The following is a 20705-nucleotide window of genomic DNA, read 5'->3' as shown; positions in this document are numbered from 1 at the left end:
GTAATTGACTTCGAATTTTGATGATCCGTAAACGTCAAAACAAAAAAAAAATTTTTTTTAGATTTAAAATAATTTCAGGAAAAATTCAGGAAATAAATTCTATTCAGTAAAAAAAACTACATTTATATAGTGTTTTTATTATTTGATCAAATAAACTATGCAATTTTTACTTTCAAATAGAAATTTTCCGCAAATTACAATTCTTTTTACAATAAGTATAATCAAATTAACGTATAAACATATTAAAACAATTTTGCTATACATATTTAATTCCCAAAAGTTTACAAAAGAGATAACATAAATTAATATGAAAAATAATTCTACTTTTTTGAACATGTGTAAATGTACTTTGTTTTCATATAATTATTCAACTTACGTGTTTTTGATAATACAGTTTATACCACATGATTTCTAATTTAGGACTCACATAATTTGAACAATAATACACATGTATGTATATGCTCCTGCCTAAGTTCCAATTATAATCTTTTCTGAAAAAGTTTAATGAGCAATAAAATTTAAACTGCAAAATTGCGCTGTATTGCTTTAAAATCCGAGCTTACAAAAGTAGTTCCGCAAAATTCTAACTTAGTAGCAAGTTACGACTGTATTATCAAAAACACTTCTCTTTTTCTGTTGTGAACTTATGCTGTTTGACAAAAAGCCTTTTTTTATTTATCATTTCATTAAATACATTACGTATTGTGCACTCAATTTATGCAGTTACTAGTTTTTGAATCGAAATTTTTTGTTAGTTAAAAACAAAATCAAATCAAAAACCATAATCAAAGTTAAAAAAAAAAATCGAAGCTCTCTTATATTAGTTATTAAAATATGACTTTTATTAATTTAATTTTAACTATGCATCTGGAAGAATTTATATGTATGTATGTATTTTTGACATGCAATTTTCCCAATTAAACAATATGTATTTCACAATATTTTACTAAATTATCTGATGTTTTGTATACTTTTTTCCTTATAGGCTCATTTTTACTGTTAAATACATTTAATAGAAATTTGATATAAAAAATTACGATTTAAGGAATTCCTTCAAATCACTAAGTTTTTGCGACTGTTAAGTAAAAATTGCTTAAGCATATTTTTATTTTTCTATTGTTTTAAATTTTAGGTGACTGGTACTTTTCTTTTATTTTACATTGATTCATAACGAAGATTTGTTTTGGTTTTCAATATTTTATTTAAAGGCTGTAAAAATATGTATAAGTAAATGTTAAGAGTTAAAAATTATGTGTAAATTAAACTAGTATCATTAGTCCTTTGAATACTGGAAATATCTTGAAGATAAAATTGCAATTTCGAAAACTTCATTTAGAAATTTTAGACTTCTAATTTTAATAACTAATTTCAAAAACACCCAAAATTATTTTGAAGCCTTTATTTTATTTTTTCTACATTCGTCAATTTATCTGAAACTTATGCTCTAATTCTAATATTCATCAAACCATCAAATCCGAAATTAAGAAGCATCAACCTTCCAATCCAGTGGAATGATAACAAGTAAATAGATCTGAAATCAGTGTTAAATTCAGTTTATCAGTTAAATTTGTTGACAGCTGCAATCAACTTTGAATACAATTGAGATTTTATAGAAACATTGTTGTTGATCTTATTTATTACTAATTTTTAATTAAATGTTTTTATTGTCTTATAAGTCATAACTATTTTACAACTGGTATATAGCACAAAACAGGTTTTTTAAATTAAATGCGGTTCTTCAAATTTGTGCAGGATGGTTTTCAATCTTTATTAAGCTTCAATTAAATTAAATTTTAATTTTTTTAAAATATTTAATCTTAAAAAGCACTATTCAAATTTTCTTAATTCTCTAAGTATAATATATTTGAATTTTATTATTTATTTTATTTTGGTTATACAATGACGTTCATAAAAATTAGGAATTTTTATTATTTTTTTGAAACAATATTATAAGTCAACGCTTGTATTTTTGTGTTCTTACTACATCAATGAAACCAACAACAATGCATTCAGTATACGGTTAATTATTGCTACGGTTTCGCGTACACAAACACTGATTTTTGACAGTCATTTTGAATTTATTACAAATATATTATCGTTTAAAAATTCAATAAATATGCGTATCAAAAACAAATTTAAAATTAAAAGCTTCTTTAATAATTAATGATAAACAATCCAAGGTTTTGTAAATCCCCATTATTTTTCTATGGTCTCCACAAGTTATTCCTACTTCTCTTGATACAATTTAACGTTTATAAATTGCTCCAAATGTATAAAAAAAAGGAAAACAATGTAAAATTAAAAAAAATAAATATAATATTAAAAAAAACAAGAAACAAACATACCTTTTTTAGTTTTGTGTTATTTTGTATTTAGGATGTTTTTATTTAATTGCGAAAGTACATATCTTTATATATAAATATATATTGTATGAGAAAAATTAGTGAACTTGACAAAATTTTTTTGGTTGCTCGCTTATTTGTCAATAAAAAGTGTGAACATTATTTAATTAATACAATATTTTTTATACGATTGAATTCATTTCCCTACGTTACACTAATTCAGTTTTGAAAAAGCAACTTAAATAAAAATAAAGAAAATCTCGAATAAAAATTAAAATTCACTTTGGAAAATTCTTATTAAATTCTACATAATATATGATGTATTTAAACTCAAATTAATAATTTATTTTAAATATATTATAGTGTTTACAAATATCTTATCTATTAAATTAGATACCGCCCAAGTTTTGAAGCATTTTAATTTTTTTATTTGCTATGAATTTCTTATTAAAATATCAAAAACATGAGTTAAGTTGAAAGTATGACGTTTTTATTTGTTCTACACAAATCAAAAATAAAATTGTTAGATATTTTAAGTATTTTTTTTTTTGTCTGTTTATTTTATCTTTTAATTACATATATTAATTTTAATTCTATTTTTTTTTGTTTTAGTTTGATCAATATTAAAATCTCTTGAGATTTAAATTCATTGTCTTCTCTTAAAGAACAATATATCGAAAATGGGAAGTTGAAGAAACCACATAAAATAAAAAAAAGTTATTTGTATAATGAATACATATCTATTTATTAAATAGAATACATATAGAATGCGTATAGATGTAACACATAAATATATATGAATATATATATGTAATATATATACACGAAACATATATATATATATATATAAATAAATTTATACATATATATATATATATATATATATATATATATATATATATGTTTTATTAAATAAATACATACATAATGTATTTAGATGCAATATATAAATATATACACATATATGTATATAAATTTATATTTATTTTTGTATATACATATGTATGAAAAGGAATCTAAAAAAGCGTAAAAAAAAAGTCAATTATATATTTTAAAAAAACATGTTTCTTTTTCTATTTATGCAAAATATTACTTTGCGCTTCTCTCTTTAAAAATTAAAAATTATTAATCATTATTTGTTACACAAATTTAAACAGAAATTAATGTTAAATAAAAAAGTATAAATTCATAATTAAACAGTATTTTTTCATTTTCAGTTTTTTCTTTAAATTATAAGGGAATTTGCATAGATCTTAATTTTTGATTGATAGGTTGATTTTTATTTATTTTTGCGTAAATATATGTAAACTTTATAATGTAAAGACGAAACAATACACTTATAATTTATATCCTCATGTATTTGTTTTTTTTTTAATTATTACTTTTAATTTAATTATTACATATCTTAAAATTAAAGTACTTTTTAATATTCCTTATTCTTCTTAATGATGTTTTTTAATTTTTTTACTGCATAATTTTTAAATGTTAAAGTTAATGTTTTTTTTTTATTTTTTGTTTAATCTGTTTATATTCACACTTGACTAAATTACGACACATCCTGATCTTCAACATCCTGGATTTGTTCTTTTTGCTCTCCTTCGCCTATTGTCACATTTTATATAACAAAATTGGCAAATATGTTCGGATAAAAGTGAGGAAAATTAAAAATAAAAAAAAATATTTCGTTAAACTAACAGTTAATTATTGTTTTTAAATTAAAAAAAATAAAATTTTTGGTAATAAAAACACAAATCAAAATTAAAAAACTTGAATTTAAAAAATTTTCGTAAACGCGTTTACTTTTCTTAGGCAAAATAAGTTAGTTCTGAGATTCTATAAGTTATTTAAACTTTTTATATTAAGCCGACTGAAGCAAAATAACAAAACAACTATATCAAAATGAAATCATGTACACCTGACAGTTTGAAACGGAAATTTATGGAAAGCTAATTAAGTATTCAAAACGTTGTATTGACTTATCGATTTTCAAAACAATAATGTTCAACCATATTTCTTAAGAAACATTTTAATTCACAATCGGTTTCTAAGGAAACATATTAGCCTACTATCTTAAATGAAAATTGAAAATGTCACCAGATAAACAACACAGTAACTAAAATTTTTACCTAAAATTAAAAAAATTAAAATTAACCCAAATTAACTTGAGCAAAAATATGGAAAATCGTTTCATCAAAAATCGAAAATCAAGAATATGGATTTATATCGGTTTAGGTTTTTATGATTATTTTTTTAAAATATTTGAAGTCTAAAGTTACTCAAAACAAATATTTTTGTCTACTATTGCGTTTATATGCAGCTTGAAGCCGACTTCAGACCGATTTCGAGTTCAAAGAAACGTTACTTGTGTTGAAATTTTCAAGTCAAGTCGAACTGATAAAGTTATTAGCTTGACTTAAAAATCGACTGCATATACGCAGATTGAAAAATTAATATATAATACCGGTTAGCTAATGTCAAACTCAAGTCGATTTCAAGTAATATTATTTTAATCTGTACAGTATATAGGTACGTAGATTAAAATTTCAAGCGAAGTACTTGATCCGCCATATAAACGAAGTGAATGTACAAATTTTTATTACTTACCGTCTGCTTGCATGTCGGATGTCCACAGTGTTAAATTATCTCGTAATAACTGCATAATTAGAGTTGAATCTTTATAACTTTCTTCACTAAGTGTATCAAGTTCGGCAATCGCGTCATCAAATGCAGCTTTAGCTAATCGGCAGGCACGGTCAGGAGAGTTTAATATTTCATAATAGAAAACCTAAAAAAAAAAATGCAACATATAAGTTATTAAAAAATTTTCGTCAAGATGAAATACTATTCTTACAGAAAAATTCAAAGCTAGTCCCAACCGAATTGGATGCGTTGGTGGAAGATCAGTCATAGCAATATCACTAGCTGCTTTATAAGCGACTAAAGAATGTTCAGCTGCATCTTTCCGATCTGTTCCAGTAGCGAATTCGGCCAAATAGCGATGATAATCGCCTTTCATTTTGTAATAGAATACTTTACTTTCACCAGATGTTGCACATGGAATCAAATGTTTTTCCAACACACTTAATATATCTGAACATATGTCACGTAATTCTTTCTCAACTTGACCGCGATAGTTTTTAATCATCTCTAGTTTTTCTTCAGCTCCTTTATTTTCTTCTTTTTGTTCAATTGAAGTAATAATGCGCCATGACGCCCGCCTGGCTCCAATAACATTTTTGTACGCAACCGATAACAGATTACGTTCCTCAACCGTTAATTCAACATCCATTGACGCGACTTTTTTCATTGCATCCACCATTTCTAAAATTTGAATGATATATAGGGAACGATAATTGAATTGAAATATTTAATAACTTATAATAAATTTTGATTGTCTATCATCAGTTGCCTTATAATTCAAATGAACTTTAATGTGAATTTTGAGGAGATTGACCACTTCTAATACTCAGATTAAAAAAAAATTTTAGTGAAGTATTGGACGCGTGCATCACATCAGAAGAAAGTTATACTTTATAGTTTTACAAATCATTTTTTTTAGTGGTTGATTAGCATAATTTTATAAAATATAATTTAAGAAAACGTAATTTTAACTAGAACCTTAAAAACCTTAGATTTACCTAAGTGCAACATAGTAAAATGAAAAAGAAAGGATCTGCAAATATGAAGTATTAATATAAATAATTTCTTCATATGATACTTCATCTAGAAGGACCTCTCAAACCGAAAAAAAATCAGTTAATTCCAACAACTTTTTCGCACAAGTCAATCTTTCTTTATTAATATTTCCCACAAAAGATAAGTTTCAGAACCGATTAAAGATTATTCTGCAATTATTTTAGGAGAAGAAATTTAACCAAAATAACGATGTGAGTTTTCAAATCTTAAAATGCTTGGAACATTCGGTTCATACAGAATATCTAGCGTTCCACTTTTACACGCCGCAGTTACACTCGGTAAGTATCCTTCACTTCCGAAACGTAGTGAATGGAAAAATTTACAAAGTATATTCTTAAATGTATATTAAAAGCTATTGACATTGTACACTATTCTAAAATGTATCGAATACGCAAAGCGTATAGCAAAAAAACTGAGACTGTACAAAAAATTATAAAAATTGAATTTCTAAGCCTTACAGAAAATCATCTTACTAGTTTTTTTATTATACATAATTATTTTTTTTAACATGGGTACTCATTTCAAAAATTGTAAATACAAAAATTTCCTAACTGTTCAATCAGGTCAACTTCGATATAATTCGCATGTTCTTCCTTCATTTAATTTCCATTGAAATTATATTTGAGTTTGAAAAAAATTATTGTAGAAGTAGGTCCTTTCAGTTTGCTTAATATTTTTTATTTTTATTTTGGTATATTATAAGAGAAACGAACAATTAATAGAATTTCATATTTCATTTTTATATGATTTTTCTCAAACTTAAAATATTTTTGTTGCATATAAAAAACAAAATTTAAACATGTTTAGAAACAAAGCTTTCGAAACAATGCTTTAGACATACTGGGGTTTTGGAGCGTACTTTTTTTTATGAAACATCCTATTTTTGCAAATTTCAAAGCTTTGACTTTTCGAAGATATTTTGTATTAATTCTAAGTTAGCACTGATTATTTATACGAGTAATACTCAATTTTTTTTTCAATATGTATAATGATTTTTCAGGGAAAATTTCTAATGAAAGCAAAAGATGTTAGAATTTGGTGAGTTTACTCTATGAAAATTTTTCAATATAAAATTTATTTAGATTTTTCTTTCATAATTTAACACAATACCCTTTTAAATGGCAATGAGGAAGACCTGTATCGATTTATTTTCTATAAATTTTAGAAAATATATGTTTAATAAAATTTATTTTGAATGCAAACTTCCTTTTTGGTCAGTTTTTTTTTTTTTGGAAACATCAAAATAAAACTCCAAAATTTATTTATATAAAAATATTTATAGGTATTTTTAGATGTAAATTACTTAAAACATAAAAGAAAAGTGACAAGTTCTTTTTCTTTGCATAAACTCTATACATTTTTTTTAAAATTATAAAAAATAAGAGTAGATCTCTCTAAGCGGTGAGCTTAAAATTTAAAAAAAAAAAAAAGAAACAAAATATAATATGTACATATGTATGTTGTGTAATGTTATTTATATCGTCACAGTGATATTCCAAAATGTAGCTTTACGTTGTTGTAAAATTGTATTTAGACAGTATTTAAACTGTATTAAAACTTTTTATATTGCATTTTGGAAATCACGATGTACCGAAATATGGGATTAATAATTGGTAAATAAATGTGACGAAAGTTATTTAAATCATTTTAAAAGACATCTGAGAAGGTAATGTAACTAATAAAATCGAAATAAATGTTTTTTTTAATTTACAAAATATTTGTCTATTTTATTTTGCGCTTTAATGAAAAAAAATACGTATACATGTATATGTATATATACATGGAACGTTGTAAAATGAAATAAAATTTAAGAAAATTTTTACCTTAGCAACAAAAAATATGCAATTTAAGCTCATGAATAAAAATATTTAATATTTTTTTTTTTTATGGGGTGCTTTTATTTGTTAAAAAAGTAATAAAAAATTTTTTAAACAAATTATTAACATATTCATAAAGCGAGTTTAGTTTTGATATTGAAGAGCTGGAAATTACGCGATTACAGAGGATACAAAATTAATTTCTAAAGAATACACATTTTTTTTTATTTGAAAAACAAAATGGATTATACATATACATATTATTTAGGCACCACTTCTGAATTAAAAAATATACCAAAGCAATTGCCTTCTTTCCAAATTGCTTTTTTTTGCTGGTAACCAGATTCTCTTAATTTGAGCGGAAGTTAATAATGTGAGGCTAAGTCATGTTACGTTTCTACACCAAATAATGAATCTTGAGCATTGCTTGCGAATTTGTGCTATGAATTTAGGATTCAAAGAAGAAAAAATAGAGTTAACCTTGTCAACTCTGTGATACCCCTACGAATTCGTTATCCTATGTTCGAATAAAGATGGCATAACTGACTATGGGACAGACTATGACTTTAAGTTGCCGTATTACCATATGCACAATTTCAGTACTGTGTTTTTCAAAATATTGTGTGCGCCAAACTACTATTGTAGTTGTATGGCAGCTACTAAAAAGAGCCAAGCAATTTTAACGAATTTTATCAAACACATCGGCCCTACTAATTTATTCGCTTGTGTGAAATATCAATACTATAGCTTTTATAGTTTCTGAGATATAGCCAAATAACTTTTGAAGTTGCACGGCAGGAACCAGAACCAGTACCCCGATCATGTTCAATTTGAATAGGGATCTGGCACTTACTACAATAAATCATTTGTGAAAATTTGGTGAACTTAATTCTATTAGTTTTTGAGTTATCGCTGGGACGGACGGACGGACGGACGGACGGGCAGACAAAGCTAAATCAACTCAGAATTCAACGATGATCGAAAACGTACACTTGAGTTTATATCTAAGAGCATTATTTCTTAGCGTTACAAGCGGTACCTGGATACTATTTAGTATACCCTTCGAACATACGTTCGTCCAGGTACGTAGGTCACTATTTATATTTCGGGTCTAGCAATAAAAAACAAACATTTATCATTGGAAATGGTTTTATTGTTTTTCAAAATATTCCCCATGAAGATCAATACACTTTTGCATGCGCTGAAACCAATTTTCGTAGCACTTTTTCCACTCCGATTGAGACACCTCCAAAACATGGTTTTTGAACGCATCGACTGCTTCTTCAGGTGTTGAAAATCGTTGTCCACGCATTTTTTTTTTGATGTGAGGGAATAAGAAGAAGTCATTGGGTGCTAAATCAGGACTGTACGGCGGATGACCCATCAATTCGACATTTTGAGTGCTCAAATAGTCCATTGTTTCAGCTGATTTGTGAGAGCTTGCATTGTCATGATGAAGAATGATTCGCCGGCGCTTGTTTGTTTTCCTTATTTCTTCGAAAACTTTCGGCAAACAGATGGTGGTGTACCATTCAGAATTGACCGTCCTACGTCAATTTGCTCCAATCGACACGAGCCTTCTTTTGTGCAATCGTCAAATTTTTTGGGATCCATCGACAACACACCTTTTTCACGGCAAGATGTTCATGCAATATCTTATGTACGCTGGTGGAACTAATGCCCAAGGATGCCTCAATCTCACAGTATGTCACATGCCGGTCCATCATTATCATTTCGCGCACAGCATCGATGGTTTCCGGCAAAACGACCGAAATTGGCCGACCTTCACGAAATTCATCCTGGAGCGAACGGCGTCCGAAACCAAACTCTTGGTACCAGCGATTTACAGTGGTTTTTGATGGTGCTTCATCACCAAAAGTCGAAACAAGTTGATCGAGACACTCTTGTCTCGATAATCCGCGCCGAAAATCGTAAAAAATCATCGCACGAAAATTTTCACGGGACAATTCCATTTTTTGACCGAGATGAATTTTTCAAGTCACTATAAACAAAACAATTCGCGCTCGAATGACAAAACGTTCTGAGTGAAGTTGTCCTAAAAAATGTCAAACTTTCCAATGGAAGTGTCAGATTGCACCTGGCAGCACTAGTATTGCCAGGACCCGAAATATAAATAGTGACCCTCGTATCAAGAGACCTTGAAAAAACTGATTTTTACAAAATAAATTTCGATTTTTATTAATTTTTAGCAGTGAATTTGCTTCTAAGAGAAAATAATTGCTAATTTGCTTCTAAAATTTGAAGAGTATATACCTAGTTTAAATTTATTTTTATGTATGGTTTTATAGTTGTATGAAATGTATGAAATATGCATTTTTCGCATGTTTTTAAAACACTGGCAAAACTATGACAGATATGAGGAAAATGTTTTTAGGGTTAACTTTTAAATCTAATTATCGTGCATCGAAGATAAAAAATAACACAAATTTTCGAGAAACTTTGACTTTAAAAAAAAAAATTAAAAAAATAAAGTTATTAATATTTTTTCCTAAAATGCAGCATAAAAATGCAATGTTTTTAATGATGTGGTAACGTTTGGCAAAAATTAACATTTGCACGGAACTTTAAATTGAAATTTTCAAACAAACTAATCAAAATCAAAACAAAATGTTTAGCGGGCCTGTTTTACATTTTTGTCCATTTTGAAGAAAATATTCAACCGATTTACTTGAAATTTCATATACAAGCTTTGCTCGACCGCCCGCGAAAATTGCTAACTTTTGGAAGAAATCCGGCATCAATAACTGGACGTTTACTACAGGCCAAATATACATTTTTGTGTATATAAAGAGAAATAATCAACCGATTTCATTGAAATTTAATATTTGAATTCCTCGTGTTAAAACAATGACCATGTAAATTTTTTGGAAAGATCAGGCATCGGTAACTAGACGTTTACTACGGGCCAAATATACATTTTTGTGTATATAAAGAGAAATAATCAACCGATTTCATTGAAATTTAATATATGAATTCCTCGTATTAAAACAATGAACATATAAATTTTTTGCAGAGATCAGGGTTCGAAAACTGATTTGCGGGCCGATTTTACATTTTTCACCATTTTGAAGAAAATATTCAACCGATTTATTTGAAATTTCATATATGAGCTTTGCTCGACCGCCCGCGAAAATTGCTAACTTTTGAAAGAAATCCGGCATCAATAACTAGACGTTTACTACGGGCCAAATATACATTTTTGTATATTTGAAGAGAAATAATCAACTGATTTCATTGAAATCGGTTTTTGGGCCGGTTTTACATTTTTGTAAATAATATGTAAAATGAAAAACCTCTTGTCAACTTGTATACATATAATATGTATACAAAAATAAATTAAATAAAGTTAGTTAAAGGTTAAACGAGAATATATATAATTGACCATATAAATGATATAGATTGAATTGAGAATATATATATCAAAGATAATTGACGTACAGCTTCGTACAACCTGTTGCTTTTTAAATGTCTAACACTATTTTATATATATATGGCAGTTACCATACAAACCCACACAATCTAAGTATTTTACTGAATTTTATCGGCTTTTATCAAACATATCCGTCCTAAAAATACATTTGTTTGTGCAGAAACTATATACTGAATAATTTTTGAGATATGGCCAAATAACTTTCGAAGCTGATCACAAGTCTTCATAAGATCTCAACAAATTTTAACTAATATAATTTCTATTTTACCATATTCAAGTTGTTTGCTATTGTACCATATTTGTTTTTACAGAACAGTAGGTTGAACAGTTTAAAATATAGCCAAATAACTTTTGAAGTACCAGAAGAACCCAAGCAATTTCAACAACTTTTATTAAACACAATTGCTCTAATATTACATTAGTTTCTCCAAAGTTTCAATACCATACCTTCTATAGTTTCTGAAATATGCATAGCCAAAGAAATTTTGAAATTGTATGGCAGCTACCCGAACAGTGCCTCGATCATGTCCAATTTAAATTGAATTCCGACATTTACTACTATAAATCATTTGAGAAAATTTGGTGAGCTTAGCTCAATTAGTTTTTGAATTATTGCTGGGAGGGATGAACAGCCGTACAGACGTGGTCGAATTGCCCAGAATTCGACGATGATCAAAAACATACACTTATGTCTACATCTTTTAGAAATTTACGTTCGTACGGATATAAAACAAAAAAAAATTTTGAATTCAGAGAATTAAAATGTAATACATTACATAGTAATACATTAAGCACTTAGATATTATACACGCAAAGATTCATATAGAATACAGTGTTTATTGTTTTTAAACGCACCTAATCTTCAAAATAATTCAAAAAATATTCAATTAAACAGAAAAAATTTTTTTTGCTATTTTATTAAATTTGGGAAAAAGCACAATGTTTTCAGGTTTTGAATAACATACAGATCTATTTTAGTTGAAAATAACATTAAAAACTTTATTGATAGGTTTTCAACGTGAAAATAGACCGAATTTAAAATTTATCTAATTTGGCAATTAACTTACAATTGATATTGCCAAATACGGACACAATTTGAGTGCGGTCATAACAAGAAATAAAATTATTTTCTGTAATGATAATTTTCAATTAAGATATTTTATTAAGGCATTTAAAGTTTTTCAAATTTTATTTGAAAGTATATTTATGAAAAAATGTATGTAACCGACGATATACTAAAGAATTGGAGTTTTGGAACATGGGTGATGGTGAAATAAGAAATAGACAATAAACTCAGACTCAGATATTTTTGGGATTCAAACTAGAATCCATCGTTTTCACGTGCTACTGACGTAAAATTTACATTCAACGACTTTATGCTTCATGACTATTTTTATTCAACTTTTTTTTGAACACTCTAGTCTGAAAAATTTTTTCCGAAAAGCTAACAAATTTTGTAATAATATTTTGTGATAAAAAAATTTTGGAAAAACTTAAATCTAATAATTCATTACTTAAATTAAATAAATATTTTAACCAAAATTATTTTTTGAATTCTCGTAAGAGTTCAAGTGCCCTTCTGGTTTACTTAAACTTTATTTGAAATGTACCAGCTGAAATTTTTGAAATGTTCAAGCAATGTATTACTGATTAAGAAAAATTTTCGTTAGATGTGCATTTTAGTAGGCATAGAGCGTGCAAAATAGACATTTCAAATACATATATAGCACTAAATAGCACAATAGCACTATATATAGATATATGTATAGATACATATGTTCGTTTGAGATATGTTCATTTGTGCAAAAACTACAATTAGGTAAAACTTAAGTTATGTGAGTATTCTATTCTGCGCTCAGTTTCAATACAAAAACTTGACTTGAAGTTCTATTCACAAATCAATAAGATTCAACAAAGTTCAGAGAATTTTTTCTCTAGTAATATCAAACTAATATTTTTCTACGAAATTTAATTTATTTAAAAAATTTTCTTATACAATGAACATAATTATATACATATGTACATATCCTATTAAAATTTATAGAACTTAGACTGCTTGTTTTTCTACTGAATTTGTATGAATATACATGTGCGAACACATACGGACTTATATATATGCAATAAATATAATATTATATTTTTACCTGAAATTAATTAAAAGTTGAAAAATAATTTTCAAAATTACCTACATATAATATAATCATTATAATAATAATTACGCATTAATCGTCGAAATATAGACGAGTAATTTTTGTATAAAAAAAATACGTTATTCTTTTAGTTTTTTTTTTTAAACGGCAACCTTGTTCTGTGTTTTATTTTTTTGCGTCTGTCTCATTCATTAAAAATTTGCTGATACTGTAAGTCAAATAAATTTAACGTGATTATGAGTGTGGTGGTAGTAAAAATGGATGATGATGCATTTCAGACGTTTCTTTTATTTATATATACATATATATATATATATGTATATATGTAAGTTAAAAAATCTTACTAATAGTAAGTTACGGTTTTTTTGCCTTAAATAAAATTTTTTTGTAAGAGCTTTTATATGTAAAAAAAAAAAAAAAAAAATAGCGCGCGATATTTGAATGGTAGTTGACACTGACTTAATAAATGTGCTTAAGTCTGAAAATGGCTTTTCCACATCGAGAACTTATTGATCACGAAATCGATTTTTTTTTCTCGCTGAATTACTTTATATTCATAGAAAACTATTAACACACAATTTTTTGAAAATATTTTTATATTTCCTTATGAATTTTATTAATATTATAAAAATATAAATGACCTAGCAACAAATACGAATTTGTAATTCTCACATCTAAGACCTAGATTTGCGTAGTATAATCTAGTCATCTACAAGATCAATTTTTTTTCCTACTCAAAGCCGAAATTTTTAATATAAGTTTAAATTATTTTCAAACTTCATTGAACCTACATATGTATGTATATAATTTAAAAAAAAATTTTGCCGGCCATCGACATGACTCATACATCATGCAAGTACATATTTTATTCTAAAAATTGTTATTCAAAAATTTTTATATGGAAATTTAGTCAAAAAAAAAGTAATACGTACCATCGTAGCGTTCAGCTTGTTCAGCTAACTTAGCTTTATATACATTATTTTCACGCTCCGACATTTTCTTTATTTTAATATTCCTTTACAGTACAAGAATTTAAACCAAGTGGCGTGTTCACCTTTTTCTCAATTTATTATGGAAAGCTCCCCTGAAATTATAATAAAAAAAAAAGTTCCACTAATTTTCGGGTTTTTTCTATTACTTTTTTTTTAATTAATGTGAAAAACGCCTACGGAAGAAAATAACTTTACTTCTTAGTTGAGAAAAAAAAACCGCACCTTAAAGAAGAAACTCAACTTGGCGTTACGCTTACAATACTTCAAAAAACCGAGGAAAACTGAACTTGTGGTATATAAAAGGTACGTTTTTTTTCTTTTCAATACTTTTTCTTAAGTTTGATAGAGATAACAATATAACATTAACTCTATGAAATATATTTTAAAATGGCGGATGTACGAAATAAAAATATAACACAAATTTCACATGCGCTAATGTTAGTCAATTTGCTAAAACAGTTAAACTCTATTAGAAACTAGACTTTCTTTTTTCTACCATTAACCAAATCCCAGTCAACTAAACTGCGAAAAAAATTCTAAAGTAGCAATGTAATAATAAGAATTTAACCCAATCTTTTCCAGCTAAGGCAAACAAAAAATCTTTTTCAGCTAAGGCTGTCAAAAAATAGTCCTCAAATAAAGAATCAGCAATATATAAACTGTGGAAATAGTATTAATTTTTTTTTGCTGTAAAGTCTTTGGCCAATGCGAGTTAAAATGTTCTGGTTTGCGACACAATGACATAAAAAAAATTGTTGAAGGTTCTTAAGGAACTAAGTATTGAAAAAAAATAAAAAAAGAGAAAATATAGAAATTCAAAACTTTTTAGCATAGAGGAATCAGACAGACATGAAATTTTTAGTTTTGCAACTGTTGATTGCTTATTTGTATTCCGTAGGTTTATGTTCAAGCGCGCACACGCACAGCTGTATGATCGCATGCAATTAAGCAATCAAAAAGTTTGAAATTTTTTACAAACTGATTGCAATTTTTATCTCCTGCATATCTCTTATTTTCACTCGTTGAGAAGAAGCTAGGCAAATATATATTGTTATAAAATCAGTTTTCAAGAAGCAAGAATTTTTTCGTAATATATATTTATTTCAAACACATACCAAAATCTCAATTCTTTAAAATAAGTTATTTAATTCTTTAAAACAAGTTACAAGATTTTTATTTAGTTTATTTTTGTTTATTGAATATTGTATTTTTTTAAAAAATTTTGCTTATTTAATTTTTAGCCTATTTTTTTCTCAATTCTTTCTTAGGACCTGAGATCTTAGAGGACCGATGTTTAAAAGAGTAATTGAACAAAAGTTGTAGAGATTACGATAAACTTTTAAGTGATATGCCGCATGGCCATATTTGGCGAATTTTCTCAAAGCCCTTTTGGGATTTGATATAGGTGTGCCAGCTCAACTGGGCCAATTTTTTCATTTTCAATCAAATAAAATTAAGCTTGTGCGTCAAATTTCAACTATTTAGCTCATTGTGTTCTCAAATGAGAGCTTCAACACTTTTATCGAAAATATTTATCTTTTGTTGTTGTATAATACCTCGTTAAAAAATTTATGTTTTAATAGGAGAAAATGAGAACGTATGTATACAATTAAAAACTTGGGAATATCGAATTGAAAGTTGTAAAAAGAGCTAAATAATAAAAAACTGATAAAGTGATAGAAAAATGATACATAACACAATAATGCTTACGGAACACGCGACTTGTATATAAATGAAGTAACTCCATTTTCGCGTTTTCTTAAAATATGCAGCGTTAGATTGATTGTCAAAACTAGTAAATAAAACTAAATTTAATTAGAAATGTCAAAATTAAACTGAAATACTAAAGAAGTAAATTTAGGTGAAATTGAAAAAGTATTAAGATATTTGTCAAAAAATAATTAACTAAAAACATTACCAATTTTACCAAAGGAAAAGCATGGATGTAGGGTCTGTAATAGTTATAATATTTGTTAGGGATTTATATATATACAAATTACAAACTAATATTTTGTAAGATTTTAAAGTCAAAATACAATCTTTATTTCATTTTAATTTTCATGTTAATTATTATCATTTTTGTTATGATATTAAGTAGAATTGAGAACGCTAAAATTAATTTTGTTTTTAGATCTGACAATTTTTCGGCACATATGCCGTCATCAAATAATGTTCCATGGACCTCAGAGCAAATGCCTTGGTCGAATTCAACATACACAGGTGTAATGCGCTTCACAGCAAACTTGGATTACAAAAGTCTTAATCAAAAGAGAAAGTCTAACATGGAGCAAATATAGTAAATTCTTTTGTTAAAAGTTCTGACGTACATACATGTCAAATAAAATTCATATTTCAGCCCTTCAAAACAGCATATTACTGAAGAAAAAATGGCAGCAACTTTAAACAGTCTTCACATATCAAACAACTTTATTGCACATAATTCAAATGTCTCAACCGAGCGCCGCCAATCTGATAACCATGTTGAAAATGTAATGGAATCGGATATCGAACCAAAATGTCCTTTTTATTCTTCCAAGGATTTAGAAAAAAAACTTCGAAATGCTAAGCATATTACAATTTGTGAGGAATTGAAGAATATTAAAAATAGTGAGACTATTATTCCGAAAGCTTTATTAGAACGTTACGAAAGACCATGTCAAGCATTAGTCATATGGCAACCACCACTCAATGTAAAAAGCTTAGTTCCTATTACGAATTCTGTTTCAACAAGTAATGAGAAATACGAAATGAAAGAGGATGAACATAAAATTCCCCCTAATTTGAAATATTCAACGACAGAATTAAACAATTACACGATGGAAACTGACATGTAACGTATGAGTTGTAATAATATATATTGCTAGCCATTAAATTAGGTTTTTAAGTACTTAGTTTTTAAAAGTAAAATGTAATATAAAAACTAAACCTTATGTAATAATAAGTATTTCTTATTTACAATAAAGTTAGCCAATTTTTTTTAAATATTCAATTTAATTTAAACTATGCAACACGTGTTAAATTTTAAGATAATTTATTTAACATAAATCTTATAATTAAATCGAATTGGCATATATTTTAGATATTCATACAACAAATATAAGAACTAACATAAAAAAAAATATTAATCTCTTCCTAAAACATTTCCGCCTCTTCCCCAAACATTTCTGAATGTTAAATTCGAACGCGTTGTTGAGGTTCCAGATACCTGTGTTGTTCGAACATTTATTGGAGAAGAACCGAAACTAAATACACCACCGGTAATATCTGGGAAATACTTTTTAAATATGGATGGTGTTTCTAACCATCTCTGACCTCCTAAATCTTGTGGATATTTAAATTTTAGAAAATAGTAAATATGTCCAATCATAATGCCTAGAAATGAGTCGAATCCTCCACCGGACAATATAAGATTTACCATAAGAAGTACCCAAGGAAGATACATTGCCTTAAATTTGGTTCCAAACCAGAATTGCACAATAACATCTTTATTTAACTGACACCAAACATAAAGCACCGATAAAACCATTGGATCCATGAGTATGTACACTAAAATGATCACGTTATTTGATTTTTATTAAATAAAAAAAACTTACAATGAAAAAAAAGGCCACTTAAAGCGCAGCACACCCAGTTAAATAGAAGTAAAAACAAATAATCTGATGGAATACTTTTAAAGTGATCGCTTTCTAGTCTTACGGAATAATTATAAAGAAAGTAACAGTTCAACATGAAATGAAAACCTGTTGCTGGTGACAGTGGATAAAAAAATAGTGCGGTTACTAAACGCCAAAGCTGTAATTCTAAAAATTTAGTTAATTTAGATAAGATAATCAATATAAAAAAGCAAAAGAGATTACTTTGACAAACAAGAGATGATTCCAAAATCAGATAACTTGCAGGCAATAAACCAAATCTCGCAAAAAGGCTACAAGCGACCGTCCCAGTTAGCCAATACTTTGTAAACCTTGGCATGTTCTTATACCACGTTGATATGTCGGACATATTTTACTACAAAATCTTAAATTATTCATAAAAAAATTAATAAACTTATGTATGTATCTATTTGGAGTTCCTGTGAGTTATATTACACATATATATGCAGTTAATACTAACCTTAGCTTTTCAAAACGTTAAAGTCTTCGATTTTTAAACTGAAATTACATTATAAAGAAAAATTTTGAAATTTGCATGTCATTTTTGTGCATCAAATATCATATCAAGTGATTTTTTGTGTACCATCTGTCAATATTTTTATCGTTCCGTAAAATTAAGTTCGTTCATGATCGCTCCGTAATCAATAATATCAAAGTATAATGTATGACTAATCTTTACTCTCTACACCTTATTCACTGTTTTTTGTTCGTCGGATTTTGTAAACTATATATAACAACTCTTCAGCAAAAAAAATCCTCTAATTTCGAAAAATTCTTAAAGTTCTCTAAAACTCGAAGTAAATTAATCTTACACTTCAAGCGCAAACTAATGGAGACAATTCACTATTTTTACAATACCGTGAATAATTGTGATACCAAGTTTTATCATTACAAGAAACATGCATATAAATATTACATCAAACATAAAAACAAATATATATTCCATTACATAAACGATTAAATATTCTTCATGCCAGCATGAAGAACCAAAATAAATGTTGCCGTAGAACCAGTTTATTATAAAACAAGAAAAATTTTTAAATGTTTACAAAAGAAGTACGAACAACTGATACTTGGGAAGCTAATCAAGTGTCAAAACCGAATAAATCACAGAAATAATTAGCAAAAGTGAAAAAGACAAAATAAACAAAAAAAAATCTGACGTGATCAGCACATAACCGACCACGATGTGTATTGTCTAGTTAAGTGAAAGTGTTACAGCATATTATAAAAATGTCTGTTAAATACTTCTTTCCAATTTTTAGGACATTCGTCAGCTTATAATTAACATACCTAGAAAAATGTAAATTTAGCTCATACTAGAGTTTCGCTTTGTGCTACTCGAATTCACTGAAATGCTCGCCAGCTAGTTTCGATAACCAGAACTCAAATATCAAGTTTCAAGAAATTCCATCAATTCGTTTCGTAGATGTGGGGAAAAATGTAAAAACGGCCCGCAGATCAGTTTTCAAGCCCTGATCTTTCCAAAAATTTTATATGTTCATTTTCTTAATACGAAAAATTTAAATGTTAAATTTCAATGAAATCGGTTGATTATTTCTCTTTCTATACGCAAAAATGTATATTTGGTCCGTAGTAAACGTCCAGTTGCTGACACCTGATTTCTTCCAAAAGTTAGGAGGTTTCGGGGACGGTTCGGCTGAGCTTATGTATGAAATTTTAAGTAAATTGGTTGGATACTTTCTTCAAAATGTTCACAAATGTAAAAAATGCAGTTCCCGAGGCCTGATATATCCCAAAAGTTGATCAATCCGTGCCATGGTGGAAATAAACTTACATATAAAATTTCATCAAAATCGGTTCAGCCGAACTTGAGATATACGCGTGCACACACAGACCGACAGACCGTCAGGTTGCTAAAAATAGTTTATTTACACTTCTCTACTATGGAGAAGTGCATTCCCACCGAAAACTCGATATGCAAAATTTGTTGCCATCAGTTATGACACGATCAGTAGCATTTAAAAAAGAAAAGAGGAACGAAGCCAAAAATTCGTAATATTTCGTAAAAATTAAGTATTGGGACTTGTTAGATGTAAAGACATTATTTTCGTATATAAAGTATAGGAAAAAATATTAGGAATTTTAAAAGCGGGAGTTTTATTCTGTAACTTATTCCAGAACAAGATGGCAAAATAGGTGTACATATTCATATTATAAAAGCGAAGCGATTTATTTTAATAATTTGATTATTAAAATAAAAAAAATTATAATTTACATATTATATGTATGTATATAATTTGAAAAAAACAAATAATGTTAACAAAAAACTTAAAGTTTGTAATTATTAATTGTCATTAGATTTATTGTAATATAAACTATGAATTTTTTATTTTTATTTCAATTTTGTTTTAAAAATTTAAAACAAATATTTCTTATGAATATACATACATACATACACGCTTGTCGGTAATAGGCATTTTTTTTATAAATTGCTTAATTTCTATGCCTCGTCTACATTGCGGGTTGACGTGAAATCAGCTCGAAACTCAAGCTGCGTTTTCGCTATGTTAGCTTAAAAGCCCAAAAATGACATTTAGCTATTAAATTTCAAATCATTATTTACATTTCAAATCAAGTAAG

At 27.3% G+C, this 20705-nt stretch overlaps 3 protein-coding genes across 8 annotated transcripts; 1 reads left to right on the top strand and 2 right to left on the bottom strand.

Moving 5' to 3' along the window:
- Positions 1-117: 117 nt before the first annotated feature.
- Positions 118-14825, bottom strand: LOC129616245 (14-3-3 protein epsilon). 3 transcript variants are annotated; one of them, XM_055531784.1, is made up of 5 exons: positions 14671-14825; positions 14389-14540; positions 5194-5663; positions 4947-5127; positions 118-3944 (listed from the first exon to the last, which is right to left on the bottom strand). In XM_055531784.1, the coding sequence occupies exons 2-5, from the start codon at positions 14450-14452 to the stop codon at positions 3889-3891; spliced, it is 771 nt and encodes a 256-aa protein (XP_055387759.1). In that variant the 5' UTR covers positions 14453-14540; positions 14671-14825; the 3' UTR covers positions 118-3888. The 3 variants fall into 3 exon arrangements, with proteins under 3 accessions (XP_055387759.1, XP_055387760.1, XP_055387761.1); XM_055531785.1 differs by having other exon boundaries at positions 14644-14782; XM_055531786.1 differs by lacking the exon at positions 14671-14825 and adding an exon at positions 14626-14646.
- Positions 14616-17430, top strand: LOC129616246 (uncharacterized). Of its 3 annotated transcripts, none has more exons than XM_055531789.1 (3): positions 14616-14751; positions 16580-16744; positions 16805-17430. In XM_055531789.1, the coding sequence occupies exons 2-3, from the start codon at positions 16602-16604 to the stop codon at positions 17280-17282; spliced, it is 621 nt and encodes a 206-aa protein (XP_055387764.1). In that variant the 5' UTR covers positions 14616-14751; positions 16580-16601; the 3' UTR covers positions 17283-17430. The 3 variants fall into 3 exon arrangements, with proteins under 3 accessions (XP_055387764.1, XP_055387762.1, XP_055387763.1); XM_055531787.1 differs by lacking the exon at positions 14616-14751 and adding an exon at positions 16038-16461; XM_055531788.1 differs by lacking the exon at positions 14616-14751 and adding an exon at positions 16043-16398.
- A 32-nt stretch (positions 17431-17462) lies between these two features.
- On the bottom strand, positions 17463-18685 carry LOC129616244 (derlin-1). 2 transcript variants are annotated; one of them, XM_055531783.1, is made up of 4 exons: positions 18562-18685; positions 18306-18465; positions 18042-18248; positions 17463-17994 (listed from the first exon to the last, which is right to left on the bottom strand). In XM_055531783.1, the coding sequence occupies exons 2-4, from the start codon at positions 18448-18450 to the stop codon at positions 17570-17572; spliced, it is 777 nt and encodes a 258-aa protein (XP_055387758.1). In that variant the 5' UTR covers positions 18451-18465; positions 18562-18685; the 3' UTR covers positions 17463-17569. The 2 variants fall into 2 exon arrangements, with proteins under 2 accessions (XP_055387758.1, XP_055387757.1); XM_055531782.1 differs by having other exon boundaries at positions 18042-18465.
- Between the last annotated feature and the right edge of the window lie 2020 nt (positions 18686-20705).

This window comes from Condylostylus longicornis, unplaced genomic scaffold, assembly GCF_029603195.1.
Source record: "Condylostylus longicornis isolate FDR11 unplaced genomic scaffold, ASM2960319v2 ptg000163l, whole genome shotgun sequence".
Classification (NCBI taxonomy): Eukaryota; Metazoa; Arthropoda; class Insecta; order Diptera; family Dolichopodidae; genus Condylostylus; species Condylostylus longicornis.
The sequence above is the reverse complement of the archived record's forward strand: the minus strand, read 5'-3'. Positions and strand labels throughout refer to the sequence as shown.